We start from the raw sequence: 25,109 nt of genomic DNA on the forward strand, positions 1-25,109 counted from the left end.
AAGCGAAAAATTCGGCCAGCAGTGCATACAAGCAGAGGAGCAGCCTCTGGCGGGCGCTTTCTACACTGGCGCACAGTTTTACGGCTGCGAAGCTTTCTGCTAACTCCCAATGGGATTAGGATCGTCCTGCCGGAGGGGCCACCTCTACGCATCGCCTCCAAATGCTTCTTCTTATAAGGTGTTTGTGAAGGTCCCAAAATGCCGGACAGCCAAACTCCCAAAGTTTCTCTAGCATCCCGACTAAAAACCTCAAGAGCCCTATGCTGGAATTCTGTAGAACAGGCTCCAGGAAGCCCCTCAAGAGGTGCAGGTTGGACAACGAGGAGTGCCCAGGCTAACTCCTCAAGCGCCTTGCCAAGGAGAATCGAACGCCTCCGCTGAGTGCCGCAGTGCCGTCTGCCAGGCTCCAGGGAAGGAACTCCTCAACTGGCCGACATTATGCCTTCAAAAGCTTGCCAGGATATCGGGTCCTTTCGCCCATCAAGCCAGCCTTTTAGCCGCGGCCCTCTCCGCTGCCATGAGACGCCCCGAGACGAAGTGTTTCAAATTGCAACAGGCCAGGACACTCTCCGGGAGGGATTGTAGACTGCCCGGCGGGGGGGCCTAACCCTGACGGGATCGGGGAGTCCTCCACCCAAGGGCGGAGGCCCCCAGGGGGAAGCTCCAGGAACTCAGATGCTCCCCCAGTGCCTCGGCTGGGAGGCTCTCAGCGACCTGGGCATCTCCCCAGCCCAGAAACTCAAGGTCTGCACCTCAAACTCCTCCTCGAAAGCCCCCACGGTAGATCTTCGCTGCCCTGGCCCAGTATAGTGATCCTTTCTTTTCCCCTCAGAAGCCGGCCGAGTCGCCTTCATCGGCCTGTAGGCCTCCCGGCCACTAAACGAGAACTGCCCATCGTCTCCAGGGGCTGCCAGCTTGACTCCTCAAGATGCCCAGGGAGCCGGGCTCACGCCACGGGTATGGGACAAACATCTCTGACAGGAATCTGGTCCAGCGGGACCAGGGCTGTGCATCGGCTGGCCTCCTGCCCCACGGTGAAGCTACCCACACGCCGGTTCAATAAAGGCCAATGAGTTTCTCCAGGTAATCCGCTTGGGGCAACACGGGCAGCCAGCATAGTCGCCGACAGGGCAGCCGGGCGACCTGATCAGTGGCCAACGGGGCTTCTGCTTCGCGCCGCTTGGGGAGAGGGAGGAGAGCAGATCGCGCCGACGGGCACCTGCCCACCTCAGCGGTCTGCAGCCCGGAGCTTAAGCGACAGCTCCACAGTCTGCCCCCCACCGGCCTGGGTGGGTCCGCCAGATGAATAGAGGTCCACCCCACACCGCTCTCCCCCTCACGTGGGACCACCTGACCCCCCGCTTTGCAGCAGCAGTGGCCGCTACCCAAAGAGAAGCCGGCTGCCATGCACCAGCTCGTAGAGGAACAATTAGCCGCCGGGCCACAGATTGAGATCTCCCCACCTCGGGCCGGCTGAACATGCCTGCTGTCTTTGTGATCAAAAGGGAGTGGCCGATGGCGACTGCGTCTAGGATCTTAGGGCGTAAAATGCTCTCCGGCAAGGGCCCAGCTCTGCAAAGGAACCGCCTCTGCGAGGTCCAGAAGTGGGGTAAGCTTCAGGCCCAGGTGTAGCCATTCTCAGCGGGCGGAAATCCAGCACATATGCTTTGCCTCTAAAGTCCGGGTCTGGAGCCACATTGGGATCCAACCCATAGAGGACAAAGGCTTGTGCAATTCCCCCATCGGCCCTCACCTGACCTCTTTCTTCCACAGCAACACGTGGAGAGCTGTTAACCCCTCCTTCCTGGGGAGGGGGAATAAGAAACCTGGATGTTTAAACTCGTGTCATTTCCTCTTAGAGACGTCTCTACCTATATGCTCAATAAAAATGACCCAGCTTGGAAACACCTCCTACAGAATTGGGACAAAAGACTAACCCGATTCCTTTTCAGCCCTGCTTATATTAATAACTGAATTGCCTTGTTTAAAATGCTCTCATGAAAGCAAGATCTTCTGTCAAAACTGCGACCTAACTCCGTCTCCTGACTTCTGCCCAGGAGCTGTTTCTCTCTCCCCCCTTCTCCTTCTATTTTTCAACCAGCAAAGGCGGGAGGGCCAATTGGCTGACTGGCCCTCCCTGGATTAAAATCTGGGCCCGTCCTGGTGGTACCGCGAGCACTGCCAGGACAGGCTCCCAAGTTAGAACTATATAGTTTAAGCACTATCATAACTTCTAAATCTATTAAAGACCCTAGGCTATTCCGGCGTCTCTGGCCGAGATTGCCCCTTAAGGAACGGTCTCTGGCCGGCGCCAAGCAAAGATAAAACTAATCACACCCTAGCTCTTACAGCTCCTTGTGAGCTAACCGCCAAGGTCACGGTAAGTACATTCCCCTTTGCAAGGAAAACTCCCTCCCCTTTTGTGCTGGAAATTTTTACTCCTAAGCTTCTGATCGTTTCATTCCCCTGATGCATTCAGTACTCCAGAAGCTGCCCAAAAGTCCTTTTTTGATACTGCAAATTAAGTATGCATACCCACAATTTCTAATGGTCCGCCACTTTCCTCCTCCGGCTCTCGGACCAGGTTTCACCTTCATGCGCCTGGATGACGCTCTTTGAGTCCGACTCTGCCATCATTGATCGCCTACCCCTTGCCCTCCTATCAAAAAAATTAAAAGAAAAGAGGAGTAGGTGGCCCCTGCGCTCAATCTTCACGCGAGGCGGCAAACTTGAGCAAACTTGATATTAACAATCACTCTAAATTTCTGATCAATCAAACCTGAACTTGGTCGCTTCATCAAGCTGCAAGGCGTCGGTGACCTACTTCCACATGCTCAGTGCCCTCCTCGCCGGCCAGCTTCCAAGACCAAGCTCTGGCAGGACCGCATAACCAGGGGAAGGGGGTGTGCTTCAGTCCTCTTCCTACAGGTCCTCTTGTGGATTCCATGTCCTACCAGCCCATAGCGGAATGGCGCCGCCAGGAAGAAAACCAACCCCATCCCGAGAGAGATGGAGCCGGATCTCTTTGGAGTGATCCTGTCCTGCGGCCTCGACGTGAATTCGGCCGCCAGCTCGGACGGGTCCAAAGACCCGATGACCTGGGGATGTCAAGGCCGACCACCAGCCAAGCTCGAGAGCTGCTGCAACAACGCAGGCTACTCCCGAGACACCTGAGGATCTCTTGTGCTGCCATCTTTGCGTGATCATCACTGCCAATTCTGCAGTCACTCATCCTCTGCCTGTTCTACTGCTCTCTCCTGCCAGGTGACAATCGGTCACCCCCTGACTGAAAGCCCTCGCTGCAGACCAACATCTGGGAACGATTACGCCGCTGCCAACGCTCCTCAACTCTTCTGCCTGGGCCAGTACCTAGGAGTAGGAAGTTTGTTAAGCTCCTGTACCTGCTCCCCTGCTTGCAAAGCCCCTGGAGATTTCCTAGAGGAATCTTGGCTCCTGAGCCCCTTTATGAACAATTCACTCGTCCCATCAAGTACCACCCATGAGCGCCTGACTGGGGACTCCATCGCTCAAACCCTTCCTGCCGGGCGCCCTCCTCCTCACCAAGACAGTCGCCAACCACAAGATCCAAAACCTGTGCCCGCATTGTCCGGGCGCGGGCAAGGGACGTAGGGAGGGCCGGCCTCGAGCCCATCTTCACCGGGTTCTCGGCTTGGCTGGAACTGCACGCATGTGAGTAGTGACATTCCCTCCGTGAGATACGTGGGAACATCCTACTTCCCCAAAGGCTGGTTCTGACTTCTTATGGGAAAGAACTCTTCAACTACTATCCCTGCTCGACTCTCTCAAGGCCGGAACTCCTTTTAAGCTGCCCTTTCAGCCTCACCATCGTCCTTCTGCCTCAGGCTCCACCCCAGGAGCCTCCAGTATGCCGGGCCAGCTTCCACTCTCTCTCTCGGACTTCTCTTGCCGGAGCTGTTTACGCCGGTCGCCCTCTCCTCGAGTAGAGTTCGTCAGCCTCCGCTGGGCTTCCTAGTGGGAGTCCCTGGACTTGCTTCTTTATAACGCTTAAGCATCTATTGGCCGGCTGGCTTCTGTGCCCCTTTGGCTAAGTCCATTAATCTCCACCTCCACCGCCTTCTGGATGCCCTGGCCTCCGGGAAAGCAACAGGAACTCTGCCAAGTGACTTGGGGAGAGGATAATCGTGGCCGGGCTTATTGATTATTTTGCTGTTACTGCATCACCAAGGTTGTGAGAATGTACATAACATGTGTTGTTTTAATCTCTCGATAATTCCCATTTAATCTCATATGAAAATGCATGAGTTGCAAGACGTTGTGTCTAATCTGAAATACGATGTATTGCCCCACTGGTGGTCAGCCCCTTGGAGTTGGCTGCCAGGGGATGGTTAAGTATTATTGTACAGTTCTGCATTGGTTTGGATTGTGTGCCTTATCACGGATCTTGCCTCCTTATTCAATGTATCTCTAATATTGCCTGTAATGTAAGAAACCCTTTGACTTTCACGTCAGCAACCAAGTTCTCATGTTGCAGGTATAAGCAGCTCGACCAGCTTGGGCAGGAGTGCTGAGGAGGTGATGGCCAAGGCTATCCCCAGTGCGCCATCCCAACCAATTCCGCTTCCTTTCCTAAAACGTAAAAAAGGAGGAGATGTAGGGATGAGCCGCTGACTCCAGCAGAATCCGTGAGGGCAGCGTGTTTGGCATGCCGCTGCCCAATCTACGGCCTTCTTGGGTCGCATCTCCAGCTCCCCATCCTCTCACCCACTCCTCTCAGAGTCATGCTACAAGTCATGAACTACCTGGCTCACAGCCACCAGGTGTCCCAGACAAAAGGATAATGGGGCCCTTGCCCCCAGGTGTGGATTAGGCCCAGACACGGACGCTTCCTCCTGCACGTACCAGCCCGATGAGATCATGCATCACCTTGATGGATTCTCCTCCGGCCTCCCCGCCTCCCGGCTCTCCTCACCGATCCCACCCCTTTGCCCGCCTTCCTTTGAGAAACCCTAATAAAAGGTGCCAGGAACTCCAAAGCACGCCGCAGAGTTGCACAGGATCTTACGGATTCCCCGGGCTCCCGCTGCCATGAAGCTTCTCTCCTACCAGATGATATCTCCCAGCTGTCTGCGCCTCGCCTCCTGACGGTGGACTCCTGCCATGTAGCATGACTACAACCTTTCCCTATTTCCCCAGAAACAATTGGTCTCTAGTATTCCAGAAAAAGGGGAGGGCATAAAACCAACCCAGTTCTCTTTGTCAGTTCACAAGATCATCCCATAGCAATTTTGTGTTTAGTGAGAGATCAATCTAGGCCTGGCTTAAAGTGGCATGGGCCCTAGAAGGAGAACCAGGGTGGGCTCTTATGATTCCATTCAATTAAGATGGATCCTGTGACTCTCTTTGAAGTCTTCCACCAAAGGAGAAAACCTCTAAAGGAGAATTGATTTTTCTAGTGGAGAAAGGCCAAGAATTCAGAATTCTGTTGGAGGAAGGCTTTGTTGTTACCAGTAGTAGGATTCAGTACGGCAGAACCGGTTGTTAAAATGGTGCTTGTAAACAACCAGTTGTTAAATTATTTGAATCCCACCACTGGTTGTTACCCTAAGTTACAATCTGTCATCAAGAGCTTACCTTAACTTTATCCACACTTGAGTAATATGCCCAAGGGATGCATTGGGAACCGCTTTCCCGAGGGCCAGATCTCACAGGGATTTTCCAAATATATTCTCTTGTTGCACCTGAATAAAGCAGATATTCAGGCTTTCAAAAATTCAACAGGTTGGGTTTATTTTTAAAAAAAATGGTTTAATTTTTTTTCCTATCTAATGTTAGGAAAATGATGTGGTCAGAGTCATGGACTTCTTTTGCTGGTTCCCACCCCTTTCATAATTAAAGCCCTCAAAGATAGCAAACACTCTAGGACACAAAAGAGTAAATGACTATTTAACTGCAGTTGAAACAAAAGGAGAATGCCATCTGTTTTGCCCCAGCATGGTGTAATGGTTAAGAGTGGACTGTAATCAGGAGAACTGGGTTTGAGTCCCGATTCCTCCTCATGACTGGCAGACTCTTATCTGGTGAACTGGATTTGTTTACCCTATCCTCCACATGAGGCCCACTGGGTGACCTTGGGCCAGTCACAGTTCTCTCAGAACTCTCTCAGCCCCACCTACCTCACAAGGTGTCTGCTGTGGAGAGGGGAAGGGAAGGAGTTTGTAAACCGCTTTGAGACTCCTTACAGGAGAGAAAGGCAGGGTATGAATCCAAACTGCTATGTTTTCCATGAATTTTCCACACACCAATGAATAATCTGATTATTGTTGTCTTTTCTCTCCGTAATGGCAGCATCATAAGACACAAGCTTAGGATTCTCAAAATATTGTCCCTTAAATGAACTGAGTTATTTTGCATTTGCAATTATGAGCTACTGAAATATTCAGATTAACTCTTTCACTATTGATAATTCATTTTCATGTTAAATGCAGTTTTGTCAGTTTAAGGGTATATGAACTCACATAGTTGAGGACTAAAACCTGATCAGAGCATGAGAATTGCAACAAAAAAGGGAAGTGGTAATTATCCCATCTCAATTCTCCTTGCTGAGTTCCCCGCACTACATTCTGTGCCAGTACAAGGGGCCCCCTAACCTTAAACAGCACAGGAGTTTGCAGCAAGAAGGGTCCAAGATCTGTTCGGTGCATTCTTTCCATCTGCAGTGTCATAGGATCCAACCCCATCTTTCTCCATTTTTATATGATAAATATTTGCTTCATTCTGGGCTATAGCATTCCAGGAGCTGATTTATAAATTACAGTTCCCATTTTAGATTGTTTTAAATTATCATGATGTTCAGGTTCAGTTGAACAAAGGTGTTTTTTACCATATAACTGCAGGCATGGCTATCTACAATGGAACATGGAAAATCAACTACCATATATACTGTAGTATAAGGTGACTTTTTCAGCCCATTTTTAATGCTGAAAAAGCCCCCTCCCCCCCCTTATACGGCAGATTCCCTACGGGATGCAAGTGTGATAATAACCTAGAAAATAAATAAATAAATAAATAAAAAATACAGATTCTACGCAGGATGGGGCTGCACAAATCGAAAATAAATAAATAAATAAATAAAAAATACTTGAGTATATACAGTAGTTAATCATGCAGTAACTGTTACTTGGTCAAAATGTGAGACATAATCTGGGACATCTCTGTGCAGGAATTAATTTATTTTTAAAATCCAGAGTGAGGGGATACTTAGAGTGATATTTATCTCAGTTTTGTCTGTGGACATTATTGGTTCCAGAGCCTTTGAGAAGAAAGCAGTCCTCTGGCTACTGCCTAAAAACAATGCTGAGCCCCCATGTTACAAAACTGCTGTAGAGCGGCTTGTTTTAAAAATGACCATGGAATTTAGAACACACTGACTTTATGGAGAGATCTTAGTTACAGCCATGTCAACCATTACCTGAGCATATTATAGCAGCTGATGTGGCTGTACCAGTCCACATTTGCTTGGATAGAAGTTACAGAACAGAGACAAGATTTTTTGTTGATGCTATTGAAGCATTTAGTAATAAGCTTCTAGCACTTGCAAATAAATAGCACACAATAATTAATTAGTGATGCCATCAAAAGATAATGGAGCAACTATTCACTGTGACTGTATGACAAATAAATGAGTTCAGCATGGCAAATCTCTGCAATTATAATGCCAATTAGAAGGACAGATTAGCAGGCTCAGCAATTTAAGGCCATCTGCGAAAACTGCTGTTCGTGCTCCCTTCGGCAAATAAACCCAGAACGAAATACGCCCTGATCACAGCCAATATGATGGTGCATGGATGTATCAGCCCCAGCGCCTGCTCTTCCTTTCCAAATACTCTATTCCCTGGCAGTGTATCAAACACTAAATCCCAGCATTTCCCCAAAAACCACTGCTTTGGCTAACATTTGATGGCATGGAGTTAAGTAATTTTAAAGTTTTATAAGACCACTATTTTAATATACTTACTGTTCTTTTTTGATATTATCAAACCACAACTCCTGAAAGAAGGAAAGATAAAATAAGCTATATAATTACCTGGCATGGTTTCCAGTACAGTCGAAGAATCAGTTTTCACTCCATGTGCATGAATCGAATAAGGTCTTGAAGCATTATTTTTAAAAACAATCCTGACTTCATCTCCAACATGTGCAACAAGCAGGGGCCCTTGTTTGGAGAGGGAGGAAATATTCTCTTAAAGGCACAACACAACAGGAAATAGGAGCATAAAAATGCAAAGCATAGTGCAAAGGAAAGCAAAACATACTTACAAGTCATTGCAAATATTAGGGCTTAAGTATTTTATTATATGCTTAAATTTAACTGATATTAGTTATATATAGATCCAATGACCACCTTGAGGATTTAATCCAGCATTTCACACAATACTAATTAAACTCCATCCATGCCAAAGCCTTCCCGTCTCTGATGAACACATAACTTCACCTGAAGGGAAGTACCACTTCCTTCATCTCAGTAAGGAGCTTCAGCTGCCCAAAGTTCAACTGCTAATTACAGACGCCACATACATGCTGAATGTCCTTTATGCCCACCCAGAATTTCCAAGACCTGACCATGTTTGAGGTTGTAATAAATGGAGTTTGACTGTATAAACGGAGACACCCCTGCACAGATTGGTATTCTGTGTGGTTACTGGAACCTCTATGCATGCAACAACAAAAAGTCTTATTTTGACCCACTGACTGACGTCTCTATTGCAGAGGCCCCCAACCATGGTGATCCTATGGGCATTAATGGACTTTTGCTAACATATAGCAGGTACCACCATAAAATGGCTTCCAGTGGGGGGTTAGGGTCAATAACAAAATGTTAGGAGGTTCCATTCCAAGCATCCTCTGATAATGGAGGTAGTTGTCTCAGAATATTTGTACCTCACAGACAGAAGCACCTCAAAATGCAGTGAAATGGTGGAAAGCCGGGGTTGGCTCTTTGCTTTGGGGGAGTCAACACATCAAGATGCTGTTTACTGACTCAGACTATTGGTCCATGAAGGGCAGCAGCTCCCTAGTGTTTCTGGTGGAGGGCTTTCACATTACCCACCATGTGATCCTTTTAGCTGGAGATGCTGAAGATTGAACCATAGACTCTCTGCATACCAAGCACATGCTCTACCACTGTGCCACAGCCCAACCCCAGAACAAACTGGGCACCAAGAAGCACATCAGTAGGAACCACAGTGTTCCATGTGGAAGATCACTGCACTACACACAAACTCATGTCTTCCTCAGTCCCAAACTAGTTGTATCAGCTATTACTTTGAGAATGACTTGATAAAATGCAATTTGTGTCAAAACAACACTGATATCTGCAACACTGCTGTCCTGTCAAACGCCAAGGCCACAGAGTAAGTACCTAGAATTCCCAGATGTTCTTCTTCTTCCTTCCTTTCTTTGGGCATGCTGAAAGTGCTGTCAGTATATTCCCGATAAACAACTTTCTTGTATTTCGAACCAATGAACTTATCTTCTTTATCTAAGAATGGATTCCCTGGGCTGAAGAAAACAGTATAAAACTGGTAAGCAATTGATTTCCAGCGTTTAACGTAATCTGGTCCTTAACAGAACAAAAGTGGTCTTCCTTCATGTCTCCTCTGCTGTCCCTCCCACCTTAGTTAAAGGAAAGAACTATGTAGTAACACACTGCTTAGGGGTAAATCATCTCTGCATTATGATGCTGTGATGCCTCTGGAATAAACATGGTTTTTCTAGGAATGATGTGGGATTCTAACACTGGAGTAGAGATGCAAGGAATTTGGGATTAGAGACAGGAAGGGACCTTGGGACGAGAGAGGGGGGGTGTCTGTTTGCCAAGCCTCCATCCTACATTCTCCTTGACTTTATTATTTATAGAATAAGTGGAGTGAGTTGACTGCTACATAGAATTGGGTGCTTAGATGGCCTATGGAATAATGACAGTGTGTTCTGATGCATTGTGTTGAATACATGAAGCTGCCTTACTGTCAAGGTCAATGTTGTCTACTCTGATCGTCAGAAGCTCCCCTTTTTAACTGGAGATGCTGAGGATTGAAAATGATAGCTATCAATCCAATCATCATCAGAGATCCATCCTTCTGACCTCACTGACTTAAATGCATGTAATCTTCTTTTAATTGCACTCTACATATGCAGCTTTTTTTAGGTTTTGCTAATTTCATGGGGAAAAATTTGGAATGTGTTGGGTACCATGCAAGGTTAAAATTGGGTCCCCCTGTACAGATACATTGATGTGTTCAGAGATAAAGATCTTTGACCAGCCATGCACAATATAAATGGGACTTGATGTTAACCAAAGTGTTATTATAATAAGGCACAGTAGTGTGTTATGTCAGCCATGATGTCCGGAGGTCATTTGTAAAAAGATACAAGAGGAAAATGCTGCTTTCTCTGTTGCATCCTGACTTCATCTCATTTTACAGATCATCCCAGATGTTGGAGGACACAACTTGCTCCACCACAGATTCCATTCATAATTTGATGCAGAAGAGCTACATTATTTATATGTCGCCACCTCTTTCCACAGAAACTTGGACATGTATCCATAACAAATTACAGACATAAGAGGCTGATCCATGTAGGTAGCCAGTGTGGTGTAACAAGAGCACAGACTGGAATATGGGAAACTCGGGTTCAAATCCCCACTCTACTCAAGGTCACTAGATGACCTTGGGTTGCTCCTCCTCTCTCTCTCCTTGAACTTCTTCACAGCATTGTTATGAGGATGAGATAGAGAACTAGGTAGATCACAGGAATGCTTCTTTGGGGTTTTATTTACGGGGTCAGCATTACCTTTCATCATGGAACTGATGTTTCTCCTTCTCCCATGTCCTGTTAGGAGAATAGTCCCATTCAGCCTCCACAGCTGCAATGTAGTAAACCTTCTGATTGAAATACACTTCATTGTCCTCTGTTGACAAACCACATTTCCTCACCACATATCTCTGTTTCATACCCCCCATGAAATGATCTGTTGTCAGGCATTCCACTTCAAAGGTGCCTGAAGAAACAAAAGGAAGTAGATAGCTGAAAACAAACCAAGCATATCTAGCTTGTGCAATATCCAGCCTGAATGATAAGAATAGCTCTGTTCAAATAAAGGTATGAGTTAATTAGGTATAGTAATTAGGCACTTTTCAGTGTAAACAGATCCACCCCAAAAAGACTCTTTGTACCAGAAAGAAGCTATAATGAATAAACGAGAAGGAACAGAAGACTATGTTTGATGGTTCTCAAGGAAAGTAAAATCAATTGCAGGCCTTAGCAAAACTAAGTTATTGCCTTAGCAACAGAAAAAGTCTGTAGTAGTCCTTTCTGTATTTTGGCATGAGGACGAAAGTTTGGGAGATGTTCTGGAAATAGTCCAGTGTGATGTGCCATGTAAGGGTTCTACACCAGTATAAGGACACAACACACACTTTTTTGATGGTACCCCATGTTCAGATGAGTGGCAGATCAGTCTGGGCTTAGCTGGGGGCATATGTGCAAATCTGATATGCTAAATGAACATATCTGATGCCTGAAAAAGGCGGACTGGAGCTGGCCCTCAACTGGGAGAGACTGAGCTCTCAACAGGACCATGGGAAGCAAAGAGCAGGGCTGTATTTCAAATCTAGTGTGTGGAAGCTCCACCTGAAAAACACAAGATGCAGTGAAATGTATATATAGCTGCCATTACTACAATATCCGAATAAGAGTTTCCAGTTGGTAAATATGGCTTTCTTGACTCACCTTCTGTGTCAGGCTTCATAATAGCTGTAACAGAGGAATGGGGAAACAGGTTGGTTGTATCCTGCCTTTTCCCTTGAACCAAAAGAGTATTTCCCGAAAAATAGATCCCATGAATATCGACCTCTGATCCCAAGCCAATCAAATGCCAGGAAATGGTATTCCCTGTACACATCTCGAGGCCCTTCTGGTTTCCATACATGTATCCATTTATGGCTGCAAGAGAAGTATTCATAATTAAGCACTTTCTGTACCCAAATCACACAACTAATGGCATATATATCAAATTTACCACAGATATCAGAATAAGGTAAATAGATATACTGTTACATTCTGTAAGTTTATCAAATCAGAGACCCACCCACCTACAGAACAATACAAGGGACCGCAGTATCTTTTGCTGTAAGAAAGACAGTGGTCTGTCTGTTCTCAAGAGCTTCCATCACAAAAGCTCATCATGTATGTATGAAGCATATTTGTCATGAGGCCAGAGAGGTGTTAGCCCCAAGCAGCATGAAGCAGCAGCTGTGGTACTGCACAGTGGTATTGCCATGCTCCCTCCATTTCCATCACCATCTCCTGACTTCCTCTAATAAGTTTACTAGTAACAGTGACCCTCCCTCTATCACATTGCTCAAAGGAGGCTGCAACGATATTTCCCACAGCTCATGCTGCGAGCCACTGCTAACTACACTCCCTGCCATTTGAGATATAAGTATCCTGGCTGCAGTTTACATAATGCTTAAGAAAGTGGCTGGCTGAAAACTTAGTCAGAATCCTAAACTGCCTTATGGATGTATCACCATGGGGGACACAGAGAGAAAGGAGACAGGGAGTTGTTTTACACTCTCGTCAGTGGTGGGATCCAAAAATTTTAGTAACAGGTTCCCATGGTGGTGGGATTCAAACTGTGGCACCAATGGGGATGGGCGGGGCACGACGGGGGCGTGGCCGGGCATTGCAGGGGCGGGGCATTCCTGGGCGGGGCTGTGGGAAGGACGCAGCCGCTGCACCAGTCTGCGGGCGGGAAACGAATGCATGCAGGCGCAGGCTGCCACGCACACCGGTGCACCTCTTGCTAGACTGCTTCAAGTTCTGCGCGCTACTGCTGAGAGGAGGGGCGTAACTAAGGAGAAAATCACATGACAAAATCACCAATTAGTAACCCCCTCTGGGTACACACCCTCTCTCGGCACAATTGGTAACCTATTCTCGGGAACCTGTGAGAACCTGCTGGATCCCACCTCTGACTCTCATAAATTAAGCAGAAATGTTAATAAGTATGCCTGCTTTTTCTCCAGTGTAAACATAATGGTCTGAGGGGGCTTAGGGTGAGAAGTAACGTCTGCTTTTCTCCCTGCCCATCTCAGATTATTCCCATTTCTGGTCCTTATAGCATAGGCATGTTTATCAGCACCAGGTTTACACTGGTACAGCACTGGCCCAGTACTATATCAATGCATTTCTAAATGTGCCAGCATACCTCTGAGTTATGATGGCAAGGAGGTCTGGCTGCCATTTTAAAGAGTTTTCAAAATAGCCTTAGGTTGGTATTTTTAATCACGGACACAGCTATATGGAGGACCACCCTGCAGTTCGACAATTACATTATGGCTACACATGGGAACTGTACCAAATGCACTGCAATTCAGCAAATCATCACCAGACCCATGGAAAGCACTTAGAGGTAAATAATTTCTTCCATTACTCAATATGTGCAACAGATTAAAATGGTTGTGAGGTGGTACAGTAAACTCAGTTTTAAATGTCCCTGACAGTAGAAAATTAGTACATCAGGCTGAAAGATTCTATTGATCTTGCTGTGCTAGTTTTCTGTGCCCAAGATGTTTCACAGGAAAACATCCAAACTGGCATCCACCCGTCTATAACCCAAAAAAGTTCAAGCCATTCTACCAGTCCAGAACTGAACCAGGTCATCCCCACCACCACCTACCCTCGCATTCAGCTGCACGAGTTCACAAGACCATAGTTCAATCTAATTTTAGGTGAACCAGAGCTCTCAGTGCCAAGTTCAGGAATAGTAAAATGTGACTCTTTTTTCCTGTAAAGAATTTGCCTGACTTAAATCAGCAATTTAGCCAAAGAGAAGCTCTTACAGTGCATCTTGTTAGATTCCTGGAAGTCTTCATCTTCTTTATCAATCTCATTTGGGGATGTCGCTGTAAAGTGCTGGATATTGTCATCCAAGTACCAGCTCAGATTCTCATCAAATACTGTAGCAAGGAGAAAGAATTCCCTGTCTACATCCTTCTGTGGAGAGAAAAAGAAGGGTTAAATACAAATAAATAGGTGAAAAAAACATTCTAAAGTAGAAGAGACAAGGATACCTATTTACCCCCAAAAAAATTTGACACCTAATTAATAAAAGGTCTTCACACATATAAGGGTCTGCATGGTTGTGGGAGTCATTTAAAAAAACTGGAAGTGACATAACATCTTTCTAAGAATTCTTCCCCCTCCCCCCCTCCCAGTGTCAACTGCACCTCTCACATCAAGCCAAATACAACCTACTAGATGTATTTGGTGGCCTACCAGGCATCGGATTGAGTCTAAGCTAGGCTGAAAAGAAAGGTATTAAACCATAGACAACTGGTTTGACTGATATGGATTGACTGATATTTTAAGGTTGGTGAATCACAAATTGTACAGCCATAAATTTCAGGACTACTTCAACTTACCTAACATAATCTCATCATCATATGCTAAAACACTCCCCCAGAGCACAATCAGGATATTTATTTATTTATTTATTTATTTATTTATTTATTTATTTATTATTTCGATTTTTATACCGCCCTATCCCCGAGGGGCTCTGGGCGGTGTACAACAAAATGAATACAAACAAGTTAGGGGCAAACCATACAAATAAAACAACAGCAGCCCATAAAAACTCCAACATTAAAACATTAAAACATACTCTATGAAGCATGACTTCTGAAGGAAAACACAAGAATCTGAAATGATGCAGTGGACAATTTTAATAATTCAGTCACTACCTGTTTTCCTGATGAAAGGAGAGCCCCTTTCTTGCACACCAAGAGTGGGCCCACCAAGCCAGAACTGGTGTCCTTGATATCATCTGATGCCGAATAGTAAAGCCAGGTTAAACACTGCGGGTCTTTCTGTGCTGGACTCGCATCTTCTGACACCTTCCACTTATAAGTAAATGTAGCTCCAGGACTCACATGTGAAGACGGAGCTGCAGTGCCTATATAGAACCATAAGTGAATGTCCACAGGTAGTTAGAAAACACAAATTATTCATCCTCAGAAAACATTGTTCATTTCCTCCACTGAGCATGACCCAAGATTTACTGAAAAGATACATATTCACCTCCAGAGATTGTGTTGTAGAATGAACCCTCATTGTTCTTGCTGTAACTCACACCATGTGACTGAATGCTGAATGGGCGACTTCCATTGTTTTGAAAGGTCACAAGGATGATGTCTCCAACTTCAGCTCTGATAACAGGTCCTAGGTATTGAAATACAGAATTAAAATACTATATCAAAATACATGCTGGGAAACATACGAATTGACCAGAATGTAATAATTAGACCCAAGATCCATCTAGTCCAGCAGCCAGTCAAATGATCTCAGAAGGCCCAGAAGCAGGTCATGGAAGTCTATACAAAATGGAAGCCTATACAAAATGACCTATACAAAAGTCATTACGATACTGGTTATTTCATTTCAGTCTCTTTCATAATAAGCCCTAGCATAGAATTGGCCTTTTTCACTATTAGACCAAACATATGACATTTTCATTACTCTTATCCATATTATTCCCAGATATTTTGCAGGCCAGATTAGGGTTGCCAGCTCTGGGTTTGGAAATACATGGAATTTTAGGGGGGGAGCCTGAGATGAGTGGTGTTTGGGGAAGAGGGGAACTGATCTTAGTCACCTGGAAATCAATTGAAATAGCAGGATTTCACCAGGTACCTGGGCCAGACACTGTTTGAAAACTTATCTGCTTTTGATTTCCAGTGGATTAAAAAAATCTCACCCAAAAGTCCAAGGTGTTCTTCCTCAGGCAGCCTCTCCTTGCGTTTTGTAAAGGTATCATCAACGTATTCATGAAAAACAGCTTTTTTGTAAGTTCCCCCGATCCTTCTTTCATTTTGTTCAAAAAAGGCCTCTGACTCCCTATGAAGCAAAGCAAATTATTCCCACAATTGTATTTAGACTCAGCAAAAGGAAAAGAAATTCCACAATTGGCCTCCCCACCCCACCCCCGCCAAATTGTTTTATAACATTATAATGAGAAGATTTTGGACAGGATCAGACAAAAGTGTTACCCAATGTGGTGGAGGTCTGTTGCTTTTAGAGCTGGGGAATTAGCAAGAGCAGCTTTTTTGCTTAGCAAGGGAATGGGTAAGCTCAGAATCTTGGTTGCATATGTATACAGAAAGTTGCCTTTGCAAGAAATCCACAGGAAAGCAAAATAAAGTTTAACAATTTTATTAAAAGGAAGATAATAAACATACAAGCACACAAAACAGCAGAATACACACACAGCCCTAAGATCTATATTTAGTTGAGGGGATATGTTGGGAATAGTGGATGAATTGGGGATGGGCTACATGACCTGTTCCTGAAAAAGGAGTCTGGAAACAGAGTCCTGGTGCCCGCACTGAGCTTCAAGAAGGTGGAGGAGAAAGCTAGACTACATCTTAGTTTTGCTTTAATGTTTGGCTTGGTCTCCCTTTAAGTGTTGTAACTAAGCAGGGATTTCAACCTAGAACTTCCTGGTCTGGTTTTTTAATGGTCATGTCTAATACACTATTAAACACTGATTCTTAAATAAAACTGTTCTAGTTTTCCTCCCCGAGGTGCTCTTGAAAATAATCTTCTCACAAATCTATAGGAGAGTTCCATAAGTAACCATAAAATATTGGTTTGGCTCAGACATAGCTGAAAACTTTGGTGTATTATAACAATGGTTTGTTTGTGAAACTAGGATTCAACTCACAGACAATTACTCAAAGTCTAGTTTCTTTTCATTCAGCTCACAGACAATGACTTAAAATCTGGTTTCACTGTCGTTCTCTCCATTACCTGGGTGGAGTCTCCAGAGGACAAGCCAGAATTAAAGGATTATGCCAGAATATCTTGATTTCAGACATGGTGTGAAACCATACTCAAGACTGTGTTAATAAATCAACTTCAGATCCTGACTTATTTCTATCCTCAGCTGTGTATTGTGCAGCTACTTTATCTCCATTTGATTGATCATTTAAAAGACAGTATTTACCCATCATGAATTAATGTTTCGCCTGTGAAGTTATGTATTCCTGATGGGGCATAGTTCCAGAAGATTTCTTCCACAGCAATATAATAGTGTCTTATGTTAGCAGTTTCCTTGGGAGATGCAGAATTTCTTTGACAGTTTTTCACTTTGAAAATGGCCTGCATGCCACCTGAATAATAGGAACACAGACATAGTAAAGAAGAAGAAGAGTTGGATTTATATCCCCCCTTTTTCTCCTGTAATGAGTCTCAAAGGGGCTTACAAACTCCCTTCCCTTCCCCCCTCACAGCAAACACCCTGTGAGGTAGGTAGGGCTGAGAAAGCACTGAAGAACTGTGACTAGCCCAAGATCACCCAGCAGGCATGTGCTGGAGTGCACAAGCTAATCTAGTTCACCAGATAAACTTCCACACCTTAAGTGGCAGAGCAGGGAATTAAACCCAGTTCTCCAGATTAGAGTGCACCTGCTCTTAACCACTACACCGCACTGGCTCTCTAGATTTGAGACCAGTGTTTGTTTGCTAATCACTAAGGTAGGGTTGCCAACTCCAGGCAGCACTGGGAGATCTCCTGGGATTATAACTGATCTCCAGATTAGAGAGAACAGTTGTCCTTAGAAAAATGGCTGCTTTGGAGAGTGGGCTCAATGGCATTATACTGGGCTAAGTTATCTCCAGAATCAACCACCAAATCTCCAGGAATTTTCCAATCCGGAGTTGGCAATCCTACACTAAGGAATTGTCCCACAAAACCCTTGAACTGGATGCCCTTTGGCAATATCATCCCTTTGGCTAGCCTTGCCCCAACAAGATAATAATAATGCATATCTTTTTTTAGATAATTGTGAAAACATATGGAGATAATGTATGTGAAACACTTTGAACATTTAAGGAGGAATTCTATATAATATAAGCAGACATAAGACTCAACTGTGGTTAATTTCCCCCCTATCATTGTGGTTAAGAAGTGTCAATCAGTATACCATGATTAAGGACTGGGTAGGAGATAAAACCCATGATTTGAAGTGGGTTTCAATGCACTATGGTTTAGCATTTGCACGGAACTCAAGATGGCCCATCCAAACCCAGAGGCTGTGGGCCACAGTACCAATGCAGCATTGACCCCGCCACCTTCAAAAGGGCTTTTCAGTAGTGCAGGGAGCAGAGAAAAGCCCTGAACCTCCCCACCACCGAAAAGCCCCGTAGCTTAGGCCTGAATGGATGTATGCCATAGAAAGTATGGTGGCATACCACAACCAGCCCTAAACCCCAGCAGGGAGCTGACTAATGTTGGCTCCACCCCCACCAACACCCTGGACCACCTCCTCCCATGCTGGTATCCAAGCTGGATGCCAGCACAGCTCCACTGTGGCCCAAACGTCTGGATTTTGCAGTGGCAGGGCTGTGGGATGAACAACTGCCAGTGTGTCTGCCCCCTCCATTGGACTATGTACCCTGGGGTGGGCAAACGCTCTGGCTCAAGGCTGCACCACTCCCTAGAGCCCTTTCAGCCCCACCTTTGGATAGGGTCTACCCCCTTCTCCAGTCTGTCTAGTAAATAGCATGTGGTATATTTCTCATCATATAAGGATTAGCCAACACAATGTTCGATACAATGACTTGTTGAACAGTGACCTTTGTCCAACATATTCTGTGGCTGACTCCAAATCAGGGAAAACCAACTTTCATATAGAAATCCAAAATCTAGGAACCTGAAATGTTGGAGTCACTAGATCTATACAATGGAAACACAGCTGCCTAAAGTAAACAGATGTTATTACACATTTTATGACCCATAGATTCTATTGTACATTTTATAACCCATCAACCACAAAGCAAATCACTGTGTGACTTGAAAAGGTGATTTGTATGATTATGTAATATCTTGAGAGAATATCTCTGAGAACATAGCAATTACTTCCTGTCCTTTTGAATAAACTCCTCTGAACACACTTTTGTTTGTTTCATCTAAAAACTCTGCTCCTTTCTTTGTAGGGGTTTTTTTCCCCATCAGGAAGGAACCCTGTGCTGTAAATCAACAGTGTGGGCACTAGTCCATAAGAGAATGGGTCTTTTCCAACACTTTTAATACTAAAAATGATATTGTAATGCTAAAATGATACTCTGGGGATATAAAGAAAGATAACAATTTGATGTGATACCTTCTATATGATCATTGACTTGGCAGCTAAGCAGCCATTCCCCTTCATTCTTGGGCACCATGAGAGCATCCACAAACGTAGCCGGGAAGAGATGGATTGTGTCTGTTCGATGATTCTTTTCTGTCAATATTTGCCCATGAAAATAAGCTGAATGAATGTCAGCTTCATTCCCTATGCCAAAAAGATGCCATCTCACTTTATCTTCTGCACACATGGTGAGGTTGGGAAGATATCCATACATATATCCATTAATTGCTTTAAAAAAAGGAGAATATTTAAATTATGGTTATTTATTTTTGGCATTTTAACCCACTTTGCTCCAATAAAGGTCTCAAGGTGAAATTAGACACCCAACAAAAGAACAATAGAACAGCTATAACAATAATGCTGTAAAGACACAGACCCCTCTTCCTATAGCATACTGGCAGGTCTTAACAGCCAGCTATAGAAATGCCATTGTAAATAGTATGGCTTTGCAGAACATCTGGATAAATCAAGAACATGGGGCCTTCCTGACATCTTATTACCAAATCTATTTACACAAGCAAACACTCATCAATCATGATTAGAAGAAGTCAGCAAAACTCTACATCTAAAAAACCTTTGGACGGGAACTTCCTTTTTTATGGAATCTATTTGGTTCATTCCGCACATGCAGAATAATGCACTTTCAAACTGCTTTCAGTGCTCTTTGAAGCTGTGCGGAATAGCAAAATCCACTTGCAAACAGTTGTGAAAGTGGTTTGAAAACGCATTATTTTGCGTGTGCGTAAGGGGCCTTTGAGAAGTGATAGTCTAGATTTTCTTTGCTTTGGTGTTCCTGTTTGGCAGAGGGTTGGACAGAATGGCCCTTGTGGTCTCTTCCAGCTCTATGATTCTATGATATTATGTTGTTAGCCGCCCTGAGCCTTTCGGGGATAGGGCATGGTATAAATATAAAGTGAAATGAAATGAAGTGAAATGAAATGAAAAATTTAAATGAAATTATTATGCTCATATTTCAGTCTTTCTGCAGAAAGCTCAAGGTGAGTTGCTTGATGGGTCCCAGATGTCTCAGATTCACATCTGCTTTTAAAAGTGGGGGAAAGGCTGCCTTGGCTCACTGGTAGTGTCTGCTTTGAATGCAGATCATCCTAGGTTCAGTTCCTAGCATTTCATGTTAAAGGATCGAATTATTGGTGGTATGAAAGACATTTACCTGAGATTCTGTAGAGCTATGCTAGTCAGAATACAATACACTGACCTTGCTAGATCAGTAATGGTAGTATCATGTGTTCACAATGCTATGGCATCAGCTTAGGTGAATATGTTGTATAGAGGAGCCTTCAGGCAGTGGATGGAAAACCATCTGTTGGGAATGTTCTAGCTTAGGATTTCGCACACTGAGCCTAGATTTAATTAGATAGTCTTGAAGATCCCTTCCAACCCTAGCCATCTATGACATGCAAAACAGCATATTGTGCAGAAATTGCTGAAGTAATGCAACTATCAGTTCTGAGAGATGCTCTTACAGTGCATTTTATTGCTCTCTTGGAAGTCCTCGTTCTCTTTGTCCACTTTGTCAGGTTCAGAGCAATATGTCTGGATATTCTCATCTAAGTACCAGCTGAAGTTTTCATCCATTACAGAGAACAACAGGATAAATTCTTGGTCAATGTCTTTATCTTTTCCATTTTGCAATGTGCCTAGGGAAAAATGAAAACATGTCATAGGATGCACCTGCTGACATTGTAATGTTTCCCAGTTATTTCTCTTTTTACAGTGAGTCAAATATGCATTCATAGTGCAAAAAGTCTGTATGTCAGAAAGAAAGAGACACATTGAACACTCCTGTTAGCAGTAGCCTAGCAACCTATTGTTCACCTACCGTGCTTTTTGTTTCTGTTCATGTGAATGAATGGCATCCATTCATTCATATGAAGAAAGGGAAGTTGCTCATGAAGGCATCATTTGGATTGGAGCTAAACCTTTCCACTACCTCTAAGAAGCTTGAAGAGTGGTGTCCAGCTCTCCAACTTACGCTGCCTTTTGGATGGTGTAAATCTTGTAAGCTGTATGGGGCTTTCCATTGCAGGAGTGTTGAAGCTCTTTTTTTGCTTCCCACACCTCCAGAGGTGGCACGGTGGTGTCACGTTGGTGCCACATCCCATTGACTCTGGCAATGGCAAATCATCTCTCTCTTTCTCTCTCTCTCTCTCTGTTCATCTCTTGAAAACCCTACAAGGCCACCATAAATCAGCTGCAACTTGACAGCACTTAATGCCACACACAATCCACCTTGAGTTTCATCAAGGAAGGTAGACCATAAACAGATGTCAAAAAATAAACAAATATTTCCAAAAACTATGTTAAGTGCAAGATAAAACCTGTGCAAGACAATCTGTGAACAGAACTCGCTTGGTCTCTTATTTTCTGGAACCAATATGCTTCCCACATCCAGTTGTGTTTGTCACACCTTTTACCTTTCCTGCAAGTGATGAGAGGTCCAATGAGCCCAGAAGCAACATCCTTAGGAGCATCTATATGCGAGTGATAAATCCTGGTCACACAATTGTTATCACCTTCTGCTGGGCCATGATCTTCAGTTACATCCCAAATATATTCATACTGCTCTCCAGGTTGCACACCATCATCTTTTTTATCCAAACCTGAGGTATTGTCAGGGTAAAAAGCACCTGGGAAAATATGATAATTAATGTCATATACAGAGTCTATTGCAGTGGTGGCGAACCTTTGGCACTCCAGATGTTATGGACTGCAATTCCCATCAGCCCCTTCCAGCATGGCCAATTGGCCATGCTGGAAGGGGCTGATGGGAATTGTAGTCCATAACATCTGGAGTGCCAAAGGTTCGCCACCATGGGTCTATTGAATCAAAAGAGAATCTTTTGCTTTTGCTTTCCTTCCTGGAAGCATCACTAAAAGCCTTGTCAGAGTACAAGGTGACTCCTACCTTCATTTCTTTTGTTGTACTTAACACCATGTGGGTGGAGAGTGTAGGGTCTGGTAGCAAGATTTTTTAAGTGGACTTTGATGGAGTCTCCAACTTCTGCTTTGAGAATGGGGCCTAGGAAGCCCAGCCAAAAAGGTTTTTCAACACTTCTAGTATATGAGCTGTCTGTGAACTGTGTGTATATAGCTTTTTTATATATTCTTCCTATCCGGTCCGGACCTTGTTGGAGAAAGACACTTGCTTGCCTGAAAGGACAATACAAAACCAATTATGTCAGTATATGCTCCTCTTAAAAAGTATGATACTCAATTTTTAACTTGAGTCATGCACTACTTAGGCTTTGCTCAGGAGCAAAAAAAAATTTCTCAGATTCACTATTTAGAGACCAAACATGAAAAATAGACATAGAAAGGAAAAACAATTTTTTATTGTCCAGCTGCCCTGAACTGGATGGCCCAGGTTAGCCGGACCTCGTCAGAACTCAGAAGTTAAGCAGGGTCAGTCCTGCTTAGTATTTGGATGGGAGACCACCAAGGAAATCCAAGGTGATTATGCCAAGGCAGGAGATGGCAAACCATCTATGTTCATCTCTTGCCATGAAAACCCTACTGAGTTGCCATAAAATTGGCAGTGATTGATGACACTTTACACATACATGGTCCAGTTAGCTGCAGCACACAATCAGAAGTTGTGTCTTAAATATTCAAACTTTCTTTTATAAAAAGCTTTACTGTTTTGGTATGTGCCTATGTTTTGAAGGGGGAGGGACTGCCTAGCCTTGTGTGAGAATTCTGTTAAGCCACAAACCTGAATATACTGAGATGAGCAAAACACCTAAGCACCTCTCTGGGTGCAGGAGTCAGCATACAGATTTCATACTTGCCCATCTGTCACAATTCACTTAGCAAAATGTCAATCCAACAAGGATCTATGGGGAATATCCTCTGATCTGATATTGACTGATTTCACTCTTCGCCCCATCTTTTGCAACCTGCACCATAAATCCCAATTTAAGGTTGCCAGCTGGCCAGGAGGAAAAATGTCCTGTCCCTTCAATAAAGGTTTAGTGTGGTGAAATGGGCATGGAGTTTAAGAATGTCCTGGCCTGACAATCTAACCACCACACAGGGAGAATAAGCAGAGATGTCATTTGTGCTCCTTCTAGTGACATATTCCTAAATGCTGACACAGCACGTTAGACATTTGTTGTTATAACATCTTAGATTGGGTATACAATGGTGGTTTTTTTTGTCATGATTGCCCCAGAAAATGATGACTGTTATTGATGAGACAATTTTTAACATGTAAGAATGGAGAGGAATAGCTAGGATGGGAAAGCTGCCATCTATAGGATTACCATTCTAAAAGTAAGGCCAGGAGCTCTCTCAGAACTAAAACAGATTTCCAGACTACAGAGATCCATTCCCCTGGAGAAAATGGCAGCTTCGGAGGGCAGACTCTATTTATGGCATATCACAGAGAGCAAGAGAAACTGAAGCCTCTTGCCATTACATACCCACTGAGCTCTTCCTCACCATCACCACCCCACAATCCTAATCCTTCCCAGATACTATCCCTAAATCTCCATCCAAAAAATTTTTAAAGGGGGAAACTATATATTGCCATAATCATCAGGATGAGCTGAATACAACCATGTACTTTTCAGGCTGAAAAGGCACCCAGAATTGGAGCCTACAGAGCAAAAGTCCCAGGAAAACCTGAGGCAAAAAGCTGCAGGCACTGGCCGTTTCCGCACGGCCACGCTGGGGGTCGGGTCGGCGTACATGACGCCGACCCAACCCCCCTGGGACCGTTTGCACAAATGGTCCCGGTAACGACTGGGAAGCCGGCGCTGTGCTGTGCCGTCGCCTGATCGGCTTACCATCCCTGCGACCGTCCAGCACATCGCCGAGGCCAGGGGACATGCCCCCTTTCCCTGCGCGACCGCTCCAGAGTTGCAGGGCAGGGAGGCGTGTCCCCAGGCCTCGGTGATGCGGCAGACAGTTGCAGGAATGGTAAGTCGATTGGGCAAGGGGGGAGGGATGGCACCTTCCAGCCGCTGCCGTGCGAACCTCGCTCAGGGAGCGAGGTGGGAAAATGGCGGCTTCGTGCCGCTAGGGAGGAGTGAGGGCGGCACGGCTGCGAAGCAGCTACTCCCCCTATGCGAACAGCTCCCTTGGGATGGCATTTTTGCCATCCCCAGGGCGCTGTAAAAGGCCCATGCGGAAAGGGCCACAGAGAATCCCAGCAGCACCACAAACCGTCTAGGATAGCAACAGATGAAACTGACAAGAAGTTTCAATGATCAGGTGGGGGAGGGGAGCCTCCTCCTTCTCTGCTGCCTTTTTTTGTGCATGCTGCCCCCCCCCCAAAAAAATAGGAGGTGCCTTTTTTTAAGACCTCCTCAGGATGTCTTATTTGTGCTGTGCATAATGGCCCACTGTGTCCTGCTCTGCTGATAAAAACATTGCCTCACGTAACTAAAATTTCCAAAAGCTAACGGGTTTAAGCAGAGGTTAAGTGGAATGTTAAAGCCCCACAGGCCAAATCTAGTTCACAATGAACTTACATTAAGGAGGAATTAGACCCAGAATTTGACTCTGCCATTTGCCAGAGAAGAAACCGATCAGCAGGCATCCAAGGTCAGGGAAGGTCTGTTATGTCTCTTCTGTCAGCACCACCCAGGCTATCCTCTTCAGCCAGGCTTCACGTATTATATTGTTGTTGCAATCCAACTGGGCATTGCAGGCCTTAAGGTCTTTGGACTGCCTTTTCTCCCTTGCCTAACCAATTTCTGCAAACAAAAGAAGGCCAACGCCTGGTGCCTCTGCTGAGCAAAGAGGTGGCCTGGAGCCAGGCTTTGAGATGCTCACTCAGCTTAACTATTGTTACATGTGTGATTGTGCTGTGCTGGCAGGCTGTTATCCTCTGGCATCTTTATGGGTTCCAGC

The 25,109-nt window shown here is 44.8% G+C and overlaps 1 protein-coding gene across 2 annotated transcripts in view; it reads right to left on the reverse strand.

Annotated features, from left to right (window-relative positions):
• Nucleotides 1-25,109, reverse strand: part of LOC125437823 (ceruloplasmin) — a 42,901-nt gene that overhangs the window by 14,854 nt on the left and 2,938 nt on the right. For both annotated transcript variants that reach the window (XM_048505829.1, XM_048505830.1), the window contains exons 2-15: nucleotides 22,159-22,403; nucleotides 21,668-21,880; nucleotides 20,717-20,890; nucleotides 19,206-19,460; nucleotides 17,048-17,213; nucleotides 15,800-15,939; nucleotides 15,124-15,264; nucleotides 14,787-14,998; nucleotides 13,887-14,040; nucleotides 11,773-11,985; nucleotides 10,834-11,041; nucleotides 9,401-9,540; nucleotides 8,066-8,194; nucleotides 5,614-5,720 (exon numbers count right to left, since the gene is read on the reverse strand). In XM_048505829.1, the coding sequence (XP_048361786.1) occupies nucleotides 5,614-5,720; nucleotides 8,066-8,194; nucleotides 9,401-9,540; nucleotides 10,834-11,041; nucleotides 11,773-11,985; nucleotides 13,887-14,040; nucleotides 14,787-14,998; nucleotides 15,124-15,264; nucleotides 15,800-15,939; nucleotides 17,048-17,213; nucleotides 19,206-19,460; nucleotides 20,717-20,890; nucleotides 21,668-21,880; nucleotides 22,159-22,403 (2,497 nt within the window). The remainder of the gene's footprint in view (nucleotides 1-5,613; nucleotides 5,721-8,065; nucleotides 8,195-9,400; nucleotides 9,541-10,833; nucleotides 11,042-11,772; nucleotides 11,986-13,886; nucleotides 14,041-14,786; nucleotides 14,999-15,123; nucleotides 15,265-15,799; nucleotides 15,940-17,047; nucleotides 17,214-19,205; nucleotides 19,461-20,716; nucleotides 20,891-21,667; nucleotides 21,881-22,158; nucleotides 22,404-25,109) is intronic.

The sequence above is a fragment of the Sphaerodactylus townsendi genome, linkage group LG08 (assembly GCF_021028975.2).
Source record: "Sphaerodactylus townsendi isolate TG3544 linkage group LG08, MPM_Stown_v2.3, whole genome shotgun sequence".
In the NCBI taxonomy this organism is placed as follows: domain Eukaryota; kingdom Metazoa; phylum Chordata; class Lepidosauria; order Squamata; family Sphaerodactylidae; genus Sphaerodactylus; species Sphaerodactylus townsendi.